Source organism: Tigriopus californicus, chromosome 11, assembly GCF_007210705.1.
Source record: "Tigriopus californicus strain San Diego chromosome 11, Tcal_SD_v2.1, whole genome shotgun sequence".
Taxonomy (NCBI): Eukaryota; Metazoa; Arthropoda; class Copepoda; order Harpacticoida; family Harpacticidae; genus Tigriopus; species Tigriopus californicus.
This window is the reverse complement of record NC_081450.1, coordinates 6,963,831-6,985,357: the sequence shown is the minus strand read 5'-3', so window position 1 is coordinate 6,985,357 and position 21,527 is coordinate 6,963,831. Positions and strand designations below refer to the sequence as shown.

The 21,527-nt window shown below is 45.0% G+C and overlaps 1 protein-coding gene across 3 annotated transcripts in view; it reads right to left on the bottom strand.

The window, feature by feature from the left end:
* Window positions 1-7,104: 7,104 nt before the first annotated feature.
* The window catches only part of LOC131890724 (POU domain, class 2, transcription factor 1-like), a 19,804-nt gene continuing 5,381 nt past the window's right edge, over window positions 7,105-21,527 (bottom strand). For 2 of the 3 annotated variants that reach the window (XM_059240132.1, XM_059240133.1), the window contains 8 exons: window positions 15,292-15,372; window positions 10,543-11,192; window positions 10,174-10,467; window positions 9,864-10,103; window positions 9,135-9,552; window positions 8,681-9,053; window positions 8,416-8,618; window positions 7,105-8,339 (listed from right to left, as the gene is read on the bottom strand). In XM_059240132.1, coding sequence (XP_059096115.1) covers window positions 7,978-8,339; window positions 8,416-8,618; window positions 8,681-9,053; window positions 9,135-9,552; window positions 9,864-10,103; window positions 10,174-10,467; window positions 10,543-11,192; window positions 15,292-15,372 — 2,621 coding nt within the window. In that variant the 3' untranslated portion in view covers window positions 7,105-7,977. The remainder of the gene's footprint in view (window positions 8,340-8,415; window positions 8,619-8,680; window positions 9,054-9,134; window positions 9,553-9,863; window positions 10,104-10,173; window positions 10,468-10,542; window positions 11,193-15,291; window positions 15,373-21,527) is intronic. The other variant, XM_059240134.1, reaches the window with a different exon arrangement.

The following is a 21,527-nucleotide window of genomic DNA, read 5'->3' as shown; positions in this document are numbered from 1 at the left end:
GCCACATGTGTTCAAACCAGAACTGCCATCCATTGCAAGCCTAGTTAGTAGTAGCACTGTAGTATGTACCCACTAGAATATGCTACGAACTGATATGGTCCTGCCATCCTAGACCTCCCTCTGTGGACGTTTGAAGGCAAAGAATTGAAAGGATATTAGAGCAATATCGTCAAGACTGAAGAGACCCTCATAAGTTGAGCTCGTTTGTCTGAATTATACCAAATTGGTCTCTTTTCTCTTTCAATCCTCATTCCGGTTGCCTGCCAGCCTGGATCGGGTGATGAAGAACTTGAAATATCATCCGTCCGACTCTGGACTTGAATACTCAATTCCAGCAAAGGGTGTCTCTCGGTTTAGCACAGTAGTACCCTGCAGTGCTGAGAGCTAATCGTTTCAAGCAATTGAGCTTATTCCTTCCTCTGGATCGGAATATGTACATAAAATGTCGAGATCTGGAGGGTAGATAAAGAGGAAAAATCCTCAACAAACTGAACGGGGAAGCTGATCCAAGAATGGATGATGACGGCGCTCTTGTCCAATTGAGGCGAGTAATTTTATGGTCAACGCTAGTTGAATCAAAGTCCAATTGTTCAAGAGTGATGAAGAGATCGGGAGCAAAGAAAAAATGAATGCCAGGGAATTGAATTCAAGCTGTACCGGCAACCATTTTTGAGCAGCCAATCAGGGAAGCCCAAACATTTGGCATCGATGTTTTTTGCCCGTGCTTCGAACCCTCGATGAAAAATCTCTCATTCGCTCTCTATTTGAATAGGGTCTGAATTTGAAAGGGTCCAAAGGGGGAGAAAACCCCTAGAGCTTTTTTAGAATTTGAGCAATACCCTCCCTTAGAAGAACCGTAGTACGTAGTACTTACGAGACCCATGAACCGGGATTGATCCGCAGCAATTCATTGTCAAACTGGCACGAGAAAAAAAGAGGAATCAAAGAATGAACGGGGTGGTGTACATTCATATCGTTGGAATACGAAATGATTTGACACTGCACGTACCGGGGTTCAGCCCCCTTTTTGAATTCGTTCAACATTTGGGAGGTTGTTCTCCAATGGGTTCCATCAACATCATTATCATCATACACACCCCTAACCAAGTTAGTGGCCACGCACGGACTGTACGTAGGTAGGTCGTCCTTTCTCATTCGTGCTGACGGTTTCATCTGTGGAATCTTGTTTTCGTTTTGATATGGCCGGTCTTCCTTATATACTGTGTGCACTATAAAACAGTGCATTGTGCACAACGTACAAAACTGCAATAACGAAAAAGCGTCATTGGCGTTCTCAATACATCGATTATGGTGAGTTATGCCGGGTCAAAAACAGAAAACGATTAAGGGAAGTGTTGAGCAGGCCAGAGGTCATGGAACACGGAACGCGGACAGAACAACTCCTTTGGCCAAACAAGCACACGTTGCAATGGATCCATGGATTGAAGCATGGATAATCGGATAAATTTATGTAACTTATGAGCGTTACTGATGTGCATATACAAAGTAAGGCGGGGATAAAGAAGAATTTCTGTGCTTAGGCTGAAGGTGGCGACAGCTGCACACAAGTACATGGTCTGCTTCGTGCGCTGATGAGCTGTCTGTGGGAGGATGGAAGGATGGGAGGAACCGGGGCAAGGGGGGAGGGCAAATCTCAAAAGCTTGGCTAAACACAGATTTACGTACTTTTCGTGTATGTGTGTGTGTATATGTACATCCGTACACTCAAATGTACACAGAGAACCGAGGGAGTAAGGAGCTTTCAACAGGGTTGGCTCAAGTTGAAGTCAGACAATGGAAATCCTCTAAGTAAGCGAGGAGAAGGAAGAGGAAAAAGGGTCTTTTTGAAGCAAAATCCATTATGCTAACAAGTCTGGGAGAGAATTACAAAGCCCGTTCAATCAGTCAATTCATCCACCCCTCTATCAATCAATCAATAATCGGTCACAACTCATCTCTTTAAACAGATTAGGGCTCCGTTTAATCCTCCTTGAAAATGAGAGAAAAGCAAAAGCGAATACTCACTCACCTTCAGTACAAACCACCTTCCTGGCTAGGAGTGGCATTTGCTTACGGAGCAAGCCTCGTCAAAGTTTTACGGCTTCTGATTGGTGTAGTTTTTCAAATTGAAATTCATGAATAAATTTGCATATCACATTCGACCAATGAAATGGAGAAGTTTTTGAATACACATTACCATTGGCTAATCATGAAAAAAGGGGTTACGGAATTGACGATAAAGCATTATCAAATCATATCATTCCATCTTGTCAATTCGTAAGTTATGTAAACGAGGAAATCCGACATCTTCTCTAAACAGATAAGAGATAGCAATCTAGGTTCAGGTTAAAGGTAGGTTGCGTGATCCTTTTCGGAACAATTCTCCTCATTCCGTCTCTGTAAAATTCGCAATTTAATCATCCGTCCCAATCGACCAAACTTTCTACACATATTTCAACACATCTCGAGTTTTCCAAACGAAAATAGCCCTCTGAATGTGCTTAATGCTATCCCTTTAATCGACCTCCAGACAGGAATATCGATTTGCCCCCTTCCCCCATTCCTTCTTTCCTTTCTTTCCCGGTCGTTCCATCTTCTGATCCTGCTCATTTCCATTTCGGGTCCATGATCCATTGGAGCGAGGGTAGAAGAGAGGAACCAGTCTCGCAGGCTCACTTGACAGGCGATGGAAACGTGAATATTAATGATATGTTTTGCGTACAATCTCGACAGGGACAAACCCACGAAACGGATGGTAGGTTTCCAGTGATGGTCCAAATATTGATACTATTGGTACGCGTATTTGGCGTTGTCTGTGGCACACGTGCGTATATATCCTTCATGAGTGCTTTCGGGGTACCCACCTTATTATGCAAATCATTTCACAATCAAGGCAATAGAAGTGGATGAGTGATGAGTGATGAGCCGATTAGTTCTTGTCACTTCTGAATATTCCTCCTGAGGGCAGCGTAAGACACACGGGCAATATTATTATTGTCATTATTGGTGGTGGGGTGTCTTCATTCATTTACTATGTGTCGTGTTATGATTACAACCCACCGAAACAACGGACGGACGAGTTCTTGATATCGGGAGGTGGACACTCGTTACGAAAGACCCGAATTTGTTTGGTCTTCAGTTTATATTTATGAACTAATTCCTTTCACATTGTACTTACGTTGATCGATTTGACAGTCCAATGAGGAGGCGACACCATTTGTCAGCTCTCTGGCACTTCGATTTCCTCATAAATCAAGCCCGTGTTTTTTTAATGCATAAGGTAGTTATATATCCAAGCTTGACTGGCTTATTATTACTATTCTCCATTGTCTCATTAGAGGCCAGATTTAAGGGCCACCATGACTCAGACTGACGAGCAAGGAATCAAAAAGAAGGAAAGAAACGAGGAAGGTAAACATGGAACCACAATAATTTGACCTACAAGGTTTACTAATGACGGCTTGATACAAATATAATTGATGTCTTCGTGGTGGATGATGAATGAGACTGAACTAAAGCGGCCATAATCGTGCATACAAGATACAGAAAAGCGACAGATTCCTCGAAAAGTAAATATTCAGGTTGACGGGCGTGGAGAGACATTTGAATCGACAATGATTTAACTAATGATAGGACTTTGAGATGAACACTCGGCTTTGCTATAAGGTGCGACAAAAAATAGTTCAGAACGAAATAGTTTTTAAAGCCACATGAGCTCCATTCCAATTGATAATCGTGTAAAACGAAAAGTTTAGAAAATGTTGGTGTTGTTAGTAATTGGATTATGAGCTCATAGCTCAACTCCCTTATGCATAAAAATCTCATAAGCTAAAAGGCAAAAACTTGAACAAGTCATGAGAGCACGGAAAGATACACAAAAACGACAAAATTATCATGACTGGCGTGGGAGAAGAAGAACTGTGAACTTGCGTTCCTAAAACCCTCTGTTGGCTCCTCAAACCCGAATAAGCCACTGGTAAAAATTGTCTCGACCATATTTCCACTTCAGACTTGCACTGGAAGGCCAGGGAGCCCAGGAAGCCCACAAGTTTAGTTCCAGGATCATTCACAGAGTGGTTTCGGTGGTCTCGGTTTCATTGTTAGTTCGCATGCTAAAAACGAATTAGCATGCAGACGCAACTCGCCATAAAACATGCACACCTTGCCCTCGCTCCCACACAAAAGTCAAGTACCAATTAAGGCCATTTGGGAACCTCGACATAAGCCTTTACAACAATGGGAGTGCATTCCTGGACTCAGATTTGTGTTTTAGTATCAAAACCAATAAATGTGATGTGATAGCCAAGGATCTACGTGTAGTATGTACGTTAATGTATGTAGAGCGCACCATGCCTTGCGACTTCTCGACTGTGGAGTGAGTATGCATTGGGTGCGAGTAACGATTTGGTGTGAGCTCATTCAGTTTCTGTCCTAGGGTCGGTCGTTGAGCCGGACATTGAGAAGTTGCTTTATTCCCCCATTGTATTCTCTCACCCTGCACACCTAGGGGCTCTCTTGAGTATCGTTTAAGCAATTCAATTTGGGTCCGAAATTGCATCAGGATTTAGATAAGTAAGAATGGTCAGGAATATGTAGAAAGTCGAACGAACGGACCGCGGACCCTTCGCCTTGGACCCACAAAAGAAAGGGGTCTATGGAAATGGTCCCAGTGAGAATGAATGGTTATTGGTTGGGGAAGACTGTTGAGTTGAATCCCTTTGATGGGCCATTATTACAATTGGGAGATTTTTGATACAGAACCATCGCTATTGACTGTATATCTTCAATTACTCCTTATCAGAAGCTCCATTCAAATAAATAAAACCAAAGGACCCGGAGACGAAAGGAATAACCTTTATCGCTGAGGTCCTGCTTACCATGGAAAGATAGACGGGAAATACGTACAAACAGTATGTTGGAAGAGACGACGACGAGAGGAATCCCTAATTACATTGGAAACTTGGCACCCCTAATGACTCTTTGGATGAGCCAGACGAGCTGCGTTCTTTCTCTTTCTCTTTAATGCCAACATCCAGACATTCCTGATTGGGGGAGGTCTACTACGAATAAGCCAGGCAGACTAAGGACTAAGAGCCCAAATGAGAATACTTTCTCAAAATGCCAGCTAGAGTCTACATATAAGTTCCGACACATATTGGGTACACCCATGCACGTGCAAATCTGAGATCTGTTATATATTACTGTGCCGAATATAGAGCTGCACAGTACAGCAAAACAAACGCACAGCACTCTACGCAATAACTAAAAAAGAGTCGAGCATGCACAAGACCGTACCATTTCCGTCGGGCGTTGGCTTACGTACGTTTTGGCCTGGTTGCTCCCCTGCGCAGACGATGTGTCTAATGAGTTTCTACATCTGTAGTTACGGCCAAGACACATGAAGACGCAGAAGAATATCCAGCAAAAAGGACCCAAAACATCCATCCTAGGAAAGGAATGAGAAGGAGAGAGTGCATATATAGTGTACGGTAGGTAGCAAGTGAGGGCTCGCCTCCAGCTCACTCTCGAGCGGGTACCCGGTAATAGTGTTCCATCCATTGATGTACGTACATATATGAGTGGAACTCGCCCCAGACAAAGACCAATAAATCAGTTTGATGCATTGGAAACGAAGTTAAAGGGAGAGCTGGAATGAGTGAGCGCCGAACTGATCCCAAAGTTCGTGCACACTGGCATTTCCCTGAATATCCACGAATCTTTCCCTGACCCACAGGTTTTTGCCATCATCACAAACTTTGAATGTCAAGCCCGTTCAATCCATCCATGTCGTGCAATTTCATTGTGATTGAGAGGGGAGCAGTAGAATCAAACATTCGTTTCTTTCCACCCCCAATCTCGCACAATACATAGGGTAAAGTGATGGTTCATGGGACGGGTTCCACACAGTTGGTCCCGGCGTTTATTACTCCCTCGCATTACATCTCAGAAACCCGAGAGGTTTCATCTAGAGTTGATCGAAGACACGCACTGCTCAAAATCCTGACAATTTAGCAGCAATGAAACAACCATATTTACTACGGGCTTATAAAGGAAAAGCAATGCCATCACAGTTGATTCCACTCTGACCTTGGGATGATTATTGATTTGGTCCATTTATGCTATCTCGTTTTGCCAGTGACGGTGGGGTCTCGACGTGACATGTGGGTGCATGCAAAGAAAAAAAGTAGCACGATGGACAAAAAAATATGGATATCGTACGAGTATATTGTGGCCGTGCCATGAAATGTATTCCAAGTTTGGCATAAATTGATCGAAAAACCATTCATCAAACGGCAAAACACGGCAAACGAGTCGAGTCTTGCATGATAAAAAGACATTTGGTAAGTTTGGATGAAGTAAAGGAACAAGAAGACGGAACTCGAAAGAACATGTCGAAACGATCTGATTATTTAAGAAGAAACACACCACTCCCACCATCACCGCGTTTGAGATCTCGTTTTCACATTCACCAGGCCATAATTCACTCTGCATGGACCTAATCCTGCGTCGCCCTGTCTTTTATTAGGATCAAGGGTTGGAGCGAACGTGGAAGTGCCCACTTCTTTGAGTACTACATTGCTCAACAATCCACAAACGTGTGTGCTATGTACGTACGCACTCACTCCCCGTAGTCAGTCCGATAACCCAAAGAGCACCTCTTTCCCCTCGGTGAAAGCCATTTATCGAGCTCAAGCTCCTTTCCTGGTCAAGCAAGGGATATCGTAATAAAAAGTTTAGCCATTTGACCATTAAGTTCACCCCAAAATGACATCTCATTTCCCTATCACCCGCGACAGACTCGCCACCCACCGGGTGTGAGGGGAACACTTGGTTTTCCATTTTTTGAAGACCGTGTACGTACTGTAGAGGGAACCTTCTAATCTTGGAGTGGCAGATTTTGTAGAGTCACTTTCGAAATAGACCTGTGATGTGGGCCATCAAATGGTCTTAAGCAATAGATAATGAGTGCTTCAATAATAAGGAAGGAAGGAAAGGGTTGAGAGTGAAACTACTGTACTTCAAAAGTAATTTGATTGCGACAGATGACTTTTAATTTTCCAGTTTGAAGTGCATTATCTTTTAGGGCGATGATGAAACGCACGGTTTGTGAACAGAGATTTGTTTTTATTTTGCCTTTAAACACATTTAGGGTTGTATGTAATTGTTTCGGTCGGACTATTAGATAATGATTAAAGGTGATAATCATACTATTTTGGGGGACAACAAAGGAATAAGCACATTTGTACTTGACTTGTTGGATCTAACAAATATTCGTTTTCCTCAGGGGATCGTAAACATGCGAGAAAAATTAACGATGATAAATACTGAATTCGACTATGATCAAACTGGACTGGGAGCAACATGGGAACAAAAGGATTTTTGCTTAAAAAATGAATGAAAAACATACAGATGCATTGTTGACATGGAGTAGAACTTTACAATCAGAGATGCGAACAACATCGTTTTTTTCGAACTGCCTGGTAGTGACTAATTAACCAAGTATTCGTAACAAGAGCACCAATCAGAAGTGTTCCATGTGCGATTGTACAAAATGTACCACGTGTACAGTTTTACGGAGACTCTTACGGGGCCCAAGCATTTCGATTCGAAACGTCCTGACAGCAACTAAGGGCTTTGTTAATTCACCAGGATTGCGATGTAGCATTTACGTCATGGATTACGTATTATTGTGTGGAACAAATTTATAGTGACTATTGGCACTTGAACATGGAAAAATGAAGACGACCAAGTTTGTTCTGTTCTGAGCCAATGGAAAGACAGGTATTTTAAGTGGTGAATGATTCTTCAGACTTTAAAAGCTGACTGATCTACTCATCATACGTAGTGTAGCAAAGTAAACATACAAACACTAGTCAAAGCAAAGGTGTTTAGGGACCAAGCTCTTGGTCAGGAATACGTAGAGACGGTGGGTGGTGGTAGTAGTAGTATTAGAAAATAAATGTCAGATGATCCTATTTACACCGAGGTGGACCCCGAATTTGGTGTTGTCGAGGGCAAGTCCAACGACTTTTGGGCCGCAGAGAGATTCGGCTCAAACTTGGGCTCAAAGCGAGGCTCGTATTTCGGAACACCCGACAAGGCCGACAACAAGCCTGTTGTTGTTGATGATGATGATGACGAGGCTTGTTGTTGTTGTTGTTGTTGGTGTTGGTGCTGACTTGGATTTGACACTGATGGGGAGGAAGTAGGAGACAAGATGCCTGAGGTTGGAAACGAAGACTGTGGAGACGACATGAAGTGTGAAAAGCTTCCGGTGGATAAGGGCGGAAACGTGTTAGGAGGCAAACCAAATGCGTTAGGGGAGACCCGCGGGGAAGCTGAAGGTCAAAGGTTAGAAGTCATTAACATAAATTAAGCGATCTTGTAACCTATTGATCAATGGCTGATGCCTACCGGGTGACCCAGAAAAAGGTGTCATCGAGTTGGGAGGAGTAGCTGATGACCTTGGTGGCGTGGCGAAAAACGACCCTCCTCCGTTCATTGGAGCGGGCGAGGATCCGAATGGGGGCGGAGAAGCCGGGGAGGGTGGTCCACTACCTGAACCCGGTGGGTTGATCCTCTTTTCTTTCTGCCGTCTAGAACGAGACCAAGCATAACTGCATCTGCATTGGCATCCAATGTTCCAGCTACTTGAAAGGCGGTCACTACCAATACCTACCTGTTGCAAAACCACACACGGACCACTTCTTTCTCCATATTGAGACTATCTGCAACATAGGTGATCTCCTCGGAGGTGGGCTTTGGATTTTGCCCAAAAGCTCGCTCCAGAGCTATCCTCACCGTGGTCTCGATAGAGGTGCGCTTCTTTCGCCTGCGTCCCATGCTGTCTGCAGACGAAAGCGAGTTGCAGAACAAGCTCGATGTGTTCAAACTACTGTCCGCGTCCTCCAACCACTTTTGAAGCAATGGTTTCAATTTGCACATATTCTTGAACGAAAGGTTCAATGCCTCGAAGCGGGAGATGGTGGTTTGCGAAAAGTCGTTACCATACATTTTGCCCATGGCCAAGCCCACGTCCCCCTGGGTGTACCCTGGGAAGTGAAAAAAACAGCCAACACGTTGAGACGTTTAACCTTTACATACTCGCCCGCATTGACTGCCTTTGAGCTCACCTAATTTGATGCGTTTCTGTTTAAACATTTTGGCAAATTGCTCCAGCTCCTCCAGGTCCGTCGACTCCTCGGGGGGCAACTCCAAACGAGGAGGTTGTGCTGCAAATGGATTCTGCCCGTTCAAGCTCATCCCCATGCCTCCCGGCTTGCCGGGCGCGTTCGAATTGAAGCGAGACTGATGCTGAAGGACTGAGGGCATGGTGAGCTGGGCCTTGGTCGGTTGGCTTCGAGGCTCCCCTGATGCATTCAACATGGAGGCAGTTGACCCATTGCCCATGCGGTTTCGCTCGTGTTGTCCACCGTTGCCACTTAGGCCCATCAAGTTGTTGGGACTTCCACTAAATCCTTTGTTTTGTTGCGAGTGCTTCTTCTGGATTTGTTGCAATTGGTTGGCGGCTTGAGCCATCGCATGCTGGAACTGATTAAAATACAGGATCCAGACTCTGTTGCTCTTGGAATTTCAAGTTTCTTTTGCATGACAAAACTATCCCGAATCCTTCCATTTACTTGCCACGATATTCCCTCCCTTCCTTCCTTTGCGCTACCTTTTGTATTCGGTACAAAGTGGTAGGTTGGTTTTCTGTGTAAACAGAGCAAATAATGGACTCTGAATTACCTCCAACTCCAACTAATACCGAAAGAAAAATGAACCACAACGTTCAGAGTGGTTTTTGTCTCCAGGATTTTTATCCTTGATAGCTTTTCATTTTCAAGCTTGGATGGACCAACCTGTGCTTGAGGAGAGGGCCCACTCAAAAGTGATGCAAATGGTGATTGGACTCCGGATACTGGAGTGTTCGGAAGACCGGCAGGTGCCATAGATAACGGTGGCAATGGAGGAGGAGGTGTGGGAGCAGGTCGATTTGAAAGAGGTCGACCAGGTTTGTTCGAAGATGGAAGCAAGTCCGACATATTGGACATGGGGACCGGTAAATTGCTAGGCTTCATCCCAAACAGATTGGGCAAGCGCTTTTGATGCAAAACAAACGTTATCATTCGTTATGGTATTCATTGCAAGAACTTTTAACATGTCGCTTACCGAAGAGCTCATGATATTCTGACTGCCATTACTCGATGCGCCATTATTCAATTGGTTGGTTGATTGTTGAAGCATCAGCAAGTTTTGTAAATGTTGTTGGATGTTTTGTTGCTGTTGTTGTAGTGCTTGTTGAATAGCTTGGAACTCATTGTTGGGTGGAATCATCATGTTAGGGGGCATGTTCGGTGCTCCCGACGATGGCTGTTGAGCCAGTTGGCGGGCAGCAGCGGCAGCCAGTTGGGTTTGGAACAATCCTGGAGATTGAACCCCCAAAGCCAATAACTGCACCGAGAGCTACATAAAAGAAATTCAAAATTAAATTCTCAAGAAACCGTAGGAAATGTAAGGTATGGAAAAACGATGGCATACCTGATTCAAAGACATCTGTCCGGCTTGCAAGGCGGCTAATGCGGCCTGCACGCTGGCCACTGCATGAGGTGGACTTGCCGGTAGATTCTTTTCCTCGGGAGGGCTTTTGCTTCGTCGACGTTGGTCCCCTAAAGATGGTGAGTGTTCGTCTCGAGAGGTTGTCTTATTCATTTCGGCTACGGCGGCCAAAGCCGCACCTCCCGAGGAAAACAAGTTCATCAACCGGTCCTTGTCGTGGAAGTCCTTTAACAGCGAGCTGGCACTGTGCGGTGGTAGCCCCGGTTTACCCGCAAAGAATGGGAAGCCGGTCAGGTTGTCCGGGAGACCTGTTCCCATGTATCGATTTGCACCTTTCGGGACATCAAAGATGGACACAGGGGGCGAGTGCGACTCTTTACTCCGCTTCAATTTGGGTTGCTCATCTTCTAGGTCGGCTTGGTCGAGATTTTTATCTTCCGACGAGTTTTTCAAGTCGGTGGGACCAGTCTGAGCCAGAAGCCCGTCTTTGTTGCGTTCCCGCTTGTTGATGGAAGTTTTTGCAAAAGGTGCCATATTGGTCGAAGCGGCAGGTTCACTCGACAGATGTTCAGGTTCAAGTGCCGTTGGTGCTTTACCATCCAAGTCATCCTCGGCGGGTTGATTGGTTGCTTCTGGAATGGAGATAAAATATTTTGCCCTTTACGCACAATTGTACATTTCCGTCTCCCGTCTGGTGTTCCCTCTTTTTCTCGTTTTTGCTTGATCGACTTAATGAAAAAGAAATCAGAAAAGGGGGCAATGTTCGATAGTTGTTCTGGAGGGCGAGAACGCTTGCTTGGTAGCAAGTTGGCTGGTTGTGCCACTTTTGTTTGAGCCCTTTTCAATTTGGATCCTGTCCTGACTTGCGTGAATTGATATGCTTTGGTAATTTCCTGAACCTGTCAATGCTTAAAGATGCCATTTTCTTCCGTCGCCCTTCGTTCCCCTTTGTTATGGCTCGAACTTGCCAGGCAAAGTATGTTCCAACAATAACCCCTTTTCTCCACTGTACGCCGTAGGACCTCAGAGAAGCCAGCCAGTATGGTGGACGGACTGAGTCGAGCTTTTGGGAAGAAAATGGTGCCTAAGCAAGCCTGCCATTTAGTGGAATCAAATGTGAAACCATCCGTGGAGCCAAAAACGACCAGCGGACCTTTTGAGAGTCTTTCATTAAATACAAAATCAATCACGAATGGGGTTGAACGTGCGGAGTGGTGCACTCAAGTTAGGGTTACGATTTTTTGACTTGGTCTTGTGCCAGCCGTCTCGATAGGAGAAAGGTTTATTTGCCCGAAATGAGTGCCTGGGTGTGTGGAAGTGTGTGAGTGTTAGCGCGTCAGAGCGTGTGTGGATGTGCTCATTTGTGGGTGGTAAATCCATGATATTTACCTTTCTTCCCTTGCTTTAGACTCTTCCTTCTCCTCGTCTACAGTAGATGAGCGGCTCCGTATTATTGGAACGCATGCCTTACATGAATTTGGACCAGGTCGAAGGTTTTTGGGATTACATTGATCCAAATTTGTTTCGTGGAAATCTTTTTAGAAAGTTGGACTGGACTGGAGAAATCTTCACGTTGGTGGACAGGCTTAATCATCCTTTTTACAGCTTAACTCCGTTGATGGACAGAGTTTTAAGGAACATCTGACTACACTGACTACTACTACTACTCCTACTACCACTACAACCACTACTCCTTTTTTCTCGTGCCTTTAATCCCATCAAACGGGGCTCAAGAGATCAGCCGAGATATTTACTTTTCCATCAAGTTCCACTTCCAAAATCTGTTGGAAGGGTCAAAACAAAGATGCTCCGTTGCAAAATTAGGCCATACACCTGATTCGGTGACGGCTATGGAAGGGCAAGTTCATCAAACGGTCTTAAATAAGATTGAATTTTTCAAATACACACACAATTTCAGGAAAAAGGAAGGCCACACATTGTTCCCAAATCGGCTTTTGTTTCCCCATCAAAAAGGAACCAACCAGCCAGCTAGCAAGCAACCATGATCATCTATCAGTTGGCTTTTTGAGAGCCTATCCAAACAAGGCTCCTCGAGAGTCCGGCAGCGAGAAAATCGTTGATTCGTAGAGCCAAAGTGGAAGCAGTAGTTGGCAAGTCAAAAAGGTTCTCTCGCTTTGTTAGTAGTCTGTATGCGAAAAACTCGAAGGATGGCATACTCACGCAGACTGACTAACTCACAGTGGGCGGGTGAGGGAGTGAGCGAGTCTTGTGAGCCTTGCCCCCCCCCCTTCAAGTCTACGTTACGTACATATGGAACTGGTAGGTAGTAGTACATGCAAGGTTTGCCAAGCCTTCTCTGACAGTCAGAAAGCAAGTCAAAGAGCTCTCCACTTCCATTCAGAGTACTGCTGGCCCCCTTGAGTTCGATAAGGCTCTTCATTCACACGAGTTCGAAAGAGTTGGCAAGCATTGAGGAATAGAAGTTTGCTCACTGATGGCCTTAGTGGTCGGGGTGGCCTTGTACTGTATTGTATATGCGAAGTGGGGGTTTGCAAAAGACTTGAGTTAGGACTCGTCCTAGTTCTTTCTTTCTCTCTCACACTCACTCACTCTCTCCTCGCCTCTCTCTTCTCTCTTCACTCCTCTCTCCACGTGGCCGTAACTCTTTCTTTGGGTGTTCAGGGGATGCAGAAAGGGGGGGGGGACGGCATCTCGCAGTCTATGTAGGATTCAAGAGCCCCTAAGCTATGCGCATACATCTCGAATAGTAAAGTCGTCTTTGCGTGCTGCCGCGCTGCATGTGCTCTGTTTGGGATTCCTATTCCCGATGCTACCGAAAGAGCGCTGCCGCTTTTTCTTCCGGGTGATCCAAGTTCCATACTTTAAAGGCTACGTGGTCCGTTCGTCCAGGGGACACATATCGCATTGGTGACGGTCGACTTGAAGGCTTTTCTCCGGTCCCCCATTTATCCTTCGTGTGTGTGTGTGTGTATGTCTATGTAAGTGTGAGTATGAGAGTGAGTGAGAGGGAGAGTGGGTGTGGGTGGTTGGTTCATCCACACGAACTCGAACTACCATTTCCAACCACCCCTACTAGTCGTTCCTCGTCGCCTAAGTTCCTCCTCGAAGGAACGAACAACATGCATAGCCTTCAGCTTAAGCCCTTAAGCAAAGAAGGAGGCAAAGCTTCGTTTGCCTATGCGAACGAACCACGTCGAGTGAGGAACACGGAACAAGACGACGAGTTGAAGTGGATGGAGGAGACGAGGAAGCTAGGAACGAGACGAAGTAGTAGAAGGCTTAAAGCTCGTTTTTCAGATAGCAGACGAGAATGGCAAAGCAGCATGGAAAAGAGAAGAGGAGGCAAGCCAAGAGCTCACGCATAGTCAAACAGCAAAGCCAAAGGCTGTAGGAGGAGCCTATTTTGCACATTGACTATGTAGAAGCTTTCACCCTGAGGCATCGAACGAAGACGAGTAGTACGCAGAGAGACCAACCAACTTCCAACTTGGAGGAGAAAAAGAGAATGAGACCAAGAAGACCAAGACGAAGAAGGCTTGAGCAATGCCAACCAAAGAAGGCGACGCCTAAAGCACATGAAAGAGGGGGGGGGGCAGCTTCCCTTTGGATACGGCTCTCGTAGTATTCCAGTGTGAAAGAGTAGACGAACGAGCTAGGAGAAAGGGGGGAGGGGGGAGACTTGCCAAAAAAGTGGGAGAACGGCTTTAAGCATGCAGGCTATGACGAGAGCCCAGATGAAGGACCAAATGGTATGTATGGTATACGGAATGAGCTCTGCTGCTCAAGCCCAACCAATTCACCACTACTACGACTACGACTACTACCATCACTCTTTGGCAAGCTATGCAGAGAGCAAAGGAGTGGAGGCCACGAGCGGAAACGAACCCACGCACGGCTCAACTGCCGAATAGACGGTTACCCAACAAGAAGCAACCCACCTCCTAACCCGCTGTGGGACCATTGTGAGATGTTGTCGTCTCTCCGCACTCTCCGACTTGAATCAAGAGTTTCTTATCCAACCAGTAGCCGATTTTCATTAAAATTGCATGAATTTGAAAATGATCAGAATAATGAGCAAGCTCTTTGAAACCTCACGATGTTAATAATACGAGTATTCTGAAGGCACAAAAATAATTGTCTCTGAGACTGCTCGCCTTTTTTCTACGCTTTTTGGTACCTCATAGCGAGGTGGTTCCTATCAAACAGTGGCCCTCATTTCCCTATTTCCTAAATAATCGTACTCCTCATTTTTTCCATGGCTTCCGTTGGAGAGGCCTGGGTCTAGGCCTTGTCTAGACGACGGAATACAGTTCGTGGGTGCGACTGTATGTGTACATTGGACCGTCTCTGATGTGGGGGAAGGCCCCACTCTCACTTTCTGTGCTTGCCCCTGGGTCTAGGGGATTCGTACGAGAAAAGGCCCTAGGGTCTGACTCATTCGTTCTTCTTTCCTTTCCTCGTTCCACCAAAGAAGCGAGCGAGGTCTCTACTAATGGTGGAGACACACACACTGTTGGTTCTTTCCGAATAAGCTGCCCAACATGTACAGTACTGTACTCATACTCGTGGATTTTCTGGCCCCTGCTTTCCATCTCAACACCCTCGGGAATGAGCAAGCGACGGAAGATACTTCCAATCTGTTTGTTTCCTTTACTTCGTTTGCATATAGGAAACGCTCATGAAAAATTACTTGTCATGACTTCACGGGCCTTTGTTAAGTCGATTTAAGGTTTTGACGTGAGATTTTACCTGCTGTTAATTCTTCCTCAGACTTTGGAATACGGTGATGTGGTGGTTCCAGCCTTTGCGAGTGTCCGTCGTTTCCTTCACCTGAAAAGAATAAAAGACAACTTGTACAGACCCCTTTGTCGTGGTAGTTTGAATTCAACAAGTAGTTTCATGGTTCTCGATCGTCTCAAGTTTGTATGGGAAAAATGGAGGGTTCATCCACCGTTGGGAAAAGCAAGAAAGAAAAATGCTCCCAAGAAACTCCCATCATCACCATGACGAAGCCACTTTACATGCAATGAAGGAGAAAAATATCCAATCGTTATCATGTTCCAACGGTCTTTCCTCGTCCTCCTCCCTCTCTTCTCATTCTCCTCTTTGTCCACCAGCACTCACCCTCAGTTCGTCCATAATGTTACTGGAACATCCTTTGAAAGAATGAAATGGGGATTTTGGGGACAAAACTTGCCACCACTGTCAAAATGGCCGAAGAATATGGCAAATTCGTAAAGACAGTTTACATTTTTTGTTGGCCTTCTTATACTGTCAGAAAGACCTTTTTAAGCTGATATGTAAAACCTGATCAATTCCTTTCATAAAAGGCCAAAAGGTTGACCTTAATTTTACCAGTGAAGTCACACTCAGACTTTGATTTCCCCCTCAGAGGGATGGACCTACTCATGAGCATACTCATAGAACAACCATAGCCAAGTGTACACACTGGAAGAATAAGTGCAGTCCATGAAGTTGGGAAAAGGACGTCTGTCCTCGCTCTGTTGCTGTTTAGCCGTTTGTGCTCTCCCTAAAAGTTCAGATTGGAGAAGGACCCCAAAAATGTTTCCCCTTTCTCTCTTAAAACAGTAATATGCACTTCGTTCGTTCAACTTCCATTACGTGCAATACTGCTCGACGTAAAATGTAATTACACACCTCACAGAGAGGCCTACATGGTGACAACATCATGGCGAAAAATGAATCTTAAACAACATTCGGGACATCATTACGTATATCATGATCATTTAAAAACAAGGTACATATCTCGCAAGTTATAAAGTTTCATATTCCAATTGATTGTGCCGCTAATCAAAGATCCGCAGATGCACGATGTTCACTCTTACCTCGTATCCCCCATTTCTCACACATATCCTGCATGCAATCATTCTCCTTTGGCTGAGAACTCTTTTTGCCACCCTCTTCAGACAGGAGCGACAATAGTTCTTATTGGTGTAGTTCATTGTGAGCATAACTGATCCGGACATTCCAATTTCATTTGACCAAGAAACGATTTCATTTCCATTATTCCCCTCTTTTCTCCATTTCCTTCCTTCCTCCGTTCGTTGCTTAGTTCGTTCGGTTCGTGGCAGCCAGAACAACGAGGACAAGAAGAACCGAGGAGAGCTTGAAAGCAGGGCACGAATCGAGTCTCATCGAGTCTCGCCAAGCTCGCCCAATGAAGTCAGAAAAGATCTTGGGTTGGGAGGGCAAGATAGGGGGAAAATCTCTTCGTTATTCCTGTAGTCGTTCTATTCCTCTCTTTTCCCTACCAAATTCCAAAAAGTCACGGAAGATGTGGGAAACCCATGACGAGGGGTGCCAATCTCAGAGTGGATGCTTGATGAAGGTAGGAAACTGAATGGAAAATTATAGTCAAGTGATGGCGGGAGCATTATTTCTGCTGTTGCTTGAAAAAAAAGCCGCGACTTTTGTGACCGCCAATTATATTATGTAGTACGAGCGAAACGGCAGCCCTGGGAGAAAGAAGAGTTCAACAAACAGACTGAGATCTGGGAAAACTGGTAATCAGATTTGCCAGATTCTGAATCAAGAGAGGTTCGAAGCGAAATATTGAGCAAAGAAGAAGACAATCAATTCTACAGGAATTACTCATTCAAACCTAACACTTTTGGTTGTGTAATGCTGAAAAAATGTACACCCGAATTAACTGAGTTTAGACTAGACCTTTGCTTTGTTTGAAGTCCTAAAGAGCCTCAAAGTCCACAAAAACGGTCAGCTTAAAGGCGGTCAGCTTAACACCAATTCCAGCCTAGATTCCAGCTCATTGAATCCTCTTGAAGCCTTTAGTTTTACTTCCATCATACTTCAAGGTGAATATCTTACGTATCTCTCAAGGGAATGATTATTGCCAAAGCTAGTGGCGTTCCGTGACTCCTGTTGCTTGCATATTGGCACAAGAATGAATCCACTGGGATCGGAACGTCAGAAATATGCCAATTTTTATGGCTCTGCGTGATGAACGAGAATCATGCCCGAAGGGGTTCGTGTTATTCAAAAGTGGGACTAAAAACTCGTGTTGCACTCACGAAAGAGGACTCACACTCGAAGAAAGAAGAGTCCCGGTACGAAAACTTATGACGAGATCGGAATATTTGACATGTCCGTAATATGTTCAGCTCATTTTCTGACAGTCGCTACTCAAATCATCAATGGACAATTGTGACGCTCCTTGATTAACAACTGACTCTTTTAGTCGTAATGATGATCATGTTGTGGGATTAGCCATGATGCTCATCCTTGATTAAGAGATCTTTTATTCAACAGGCATCTCTAATCAGAATCAGGTGCCTCACATAGGGTGTTAATGTTAGGTGGCATTTGTTCCAGGAAGATGGAAGACCCTCTTCCAATTTGAGTGCTGCTCAATCTAGTAGGAAATAATGGCAGGGAAGATGCTTCCCAGAAAGTGCCTGGAACAAAGCTTTGATGGAACACCACCACCACCACCAAGTACTATTGGGACAAGATGACGAGGACTTAGAAGGCGAACCAGATTGCATTAACAAGTCCATACATACAATTATGAATGGACCGGGAAGACTATGGCAACAAAAGACGAGGCAAAAGAGAAGAAGAATTTCCAAGGAATTGGCAAACAAACGATGGTTATCATCGCCTCGGAGAAATCAAGATAATGAGATGTTTTGTGCTGCCCGTTCGTTCTCTCGTTCGTTGACTAGCTCATTGGTTCAATTGATGAGACATGGATAGTGGTAGCTATCGAGTGACGACAGCGCCTTTAACAAACTATGGTACATTACTACCTAGCCCAGTGATCCCCCCCCTCATGAATGTCAGAGCGGAGTGGTCCAGTCAGGGGTGGAGCACTTGGTTCTTGGAAGTTCCAAGCTCATTTTATTGTCCAGGGCGCAAAAAAAAGACTGTCATTAATATTCATGGGCTTGGCCACTGGAAACTTTTGTCACAAGTGTCGAAAGGTTCACCACCCTTGGTTGGTTTTGCCTTCTCAGACTTGCCAGGGTCAAAATGTGCCTGTTTCAAACGACTTTTTATAAAGGGGAATGTGAACTCAATAACGGAAGGAACCACAAACATAACAAGCGTCTTAGGGGCAGAGGTTTCAGGGAGACTTGCTGGAGGCAATACAAAAAAAGATCATACAATCGAAGAGGATTGCGTTGCACTATTTCGTTAAAATTACTCGTAGATCATATCACTATCCAATCCAGACCCACACCAAACCATCTTGTGGCCAGAACAATATCAAGTTCCCCTTTCGGTTTGGAACGAAGACATTAGGCTTGGAATCACGTCCAATGTCCATCCATGTCTTTTAAGCCTTTGCCATTTGAGGTAATATCCCAGATTACTCCATCATGATGAGTTGGAAAGAATGTTGATGTCTGAACCCAATCCCACCACAGCAGTGCCACCCAACCACCCAACAAGATGCCGATCTAGCTACGAACCGCTCCGAGGAGGCAAAGGGGACTAAGGGCAAATTATGATACATTGGGCTTGAACTCCAAATCCGACATTTGACAAAGCTGCCGGAGAATGAGTGCGGATTTCTTTTCTGGTTTGTACATGGAGAGGCATGAAAAATGAGAGATTACCCATGTCATGAGAAGAGCCTAGCATTGAAAAAGAGGATTTGGCAACCCTGTGGTCTTATGTGTCGCCTTAAAGAAAAAAGTCATCCTCTCAGAGTTGTTTGGTAGTGGTAGCTAGTCTATGCTGGTTCAATGAGCCCACCAGCCGACTCTCGCCGCACTTCTAGTCCTCTTCCTTCCTATTTCTCCTCCCTCTCCTTCTCGTTCTCCTTGCCTTGGAATTGGAACCCCTTAAATGAGAATAGTATTGGCCCACACAACGCCCGGCAGATCTCAAGCCGAGAGTATTCCTAACACTATACGGTGCTATCCTTGAGTAGTCTGTTGGGTGCTTTAATGCTTCTCCAAATAAATGGATACAGGAGAACACGAGAGCGACGCGGTGGGTAGTCCTAGTGGTTTTAGTAAGTAATATTCTTTGCCACCACATTTGGCCAACGTGAGTAGTCACAAGCAGGCATCCACCACCCACACTTGAAGAAGAAAGGACAAATCTTAGGTTCAAAACAAGATCGTGTGGGACGTTTGAAAGAAGCTGGACCAAGTAGCAAATCCATGTCATCAAAAGGCGTAAAGCAAGATAGAATTGGATTGGAGCCACACAGCGCATCGCTTGGGCGAAATTTATTAGTGGGTTGCGGGAAACTGTTTTATATATATATATACCTCACATTTGTTACCAGTCATCCTCTTATCTAGCCCTCCGATTTTTCACACGACGTCAACTTGGACTTGGTTCCGCAGAATATGATTGAGAGTGAGCCAACAGAGAAAGAAAGAGAGAGAGGAAGAGAGAGAGAGGGAGAGAAACGAGAAGAAAAAGAGGGACCAAAAACTAAAAGGAACAGGAGAAAATAGGTAGAGCTCTGAGAGAAATTCCGATTCTGCACCACAGAAGCAGGTGAATTGAGTGAGATGCTTGAAATAACCCAAAGTGGTGGTGGTAGCGGAGATGATGGTCATCGTAGTCGTAGTAGTGGTGTGGTAGCATTGCTGGTACGAGAAGCTATGGTGGTAACGAAGGAACAGCAGGTGAGCCAGCAGAAGCAGTAGCTCATATGCGCTCGAGTCAAGCTCATTGAATATTGCTGAAGCAAAAGCAAACTTTGAAGAAAAACTTTTCCCCGTTGTATATCGTTGGCCAGCGAGGCCGCCATGGAGCTGCTCAGCTTCTGTGTACAGCTGCGGGTTTGTTGGTTCGGAGTGGCAAAAAATGTAGTTAAGTTGGAGCAAACTTCTTCACATGGAGATACGGTCAATGAAAGATACCAAAGTCAGCCCTTTTCTATCGGGTAATACGAATCCATAGGCCGCGAAGGATGGCGAGTTTTTCCTCCCTGGCCAGTTTGCCTACCGTGGACCTGTTCTCTCCTGCCTTCTTTCTTTCGCTCTTTCTCCGATACACAGAACAGAGCGAGTGCGTGGCCCCTTACTCTTTCCTTTGGTATAAAAGGAATATGAGAAACGCGAAAAAAAACCGGATTATGAAGGATCAATGCAGTCCGTCTTCTTTTGAGGCAGAGAGGTTGGTGGAGGCTTGGACCCAAGCGTGGCACACTCACATAGACATCTTCAGAGAGCAAGGGCAAAAAACAAGAAGAATATTGGATGGATGTCCAAAACCAAGAACGTCTGGGGACCGCATGCGCCAAGCGGAGGAATCAACATTGGCCTTTTGGAGGGTTTGAAGGCTGACAAACCGCGAAAGAGGGGGTCCTAGTTTGCACTGGCTGTTCTGCTGTTTGGACATATGGGTGTCGTACGTGAATGTATGGGGTGAATGGTTCGAAGTTGAGAGCTTTGAGGAAACACCTTGTGGGCTTGAAAAAATTATGGCCACAGCCCTGAAGCAAGTAAGAGGGGATGTGTTATGTTTGCTTTAGTTTGGGAAGAAAATTCCTTGTACCCTATCAATTGAACAATCAGCCAGAGAAGAAATAGAGCAGATATTTAGGTGTCAACTGGGATTGAAAGGCCAAGACAACAACAAAGCATTTCCTTGTTGCTAAAGCATATTAAGATGCGAACTAAGACATTCTGGACCGGACTGGCCGACTGAAGCCTTGAATAGACGGCCTTTGTATTAAGCCCATTGATGAAGATGAGTAGAAAAAAGGAGAATCCTCTTTCTTGACCCTTAAAGACGCACGCTTCCTCCCTCACAAAGGAGGTCCACAATCATCTTTGAGTAATTAAGAGTCTCACTTTGGCCTTTAGTACGAGTGTGCTTCCACATAACGGTTTTTTTGTCAATAATTAGGGGTCGTTAGACGTGGCAAGTGGCAAATAATGCAGACCTAAATCGAAAAGTGCCACTTTTCGAGTGATACCAATAACCAAAAAAGGAACTCGGTGGGAAAAAAAGTGACCAAATTGGAGGGACGCACG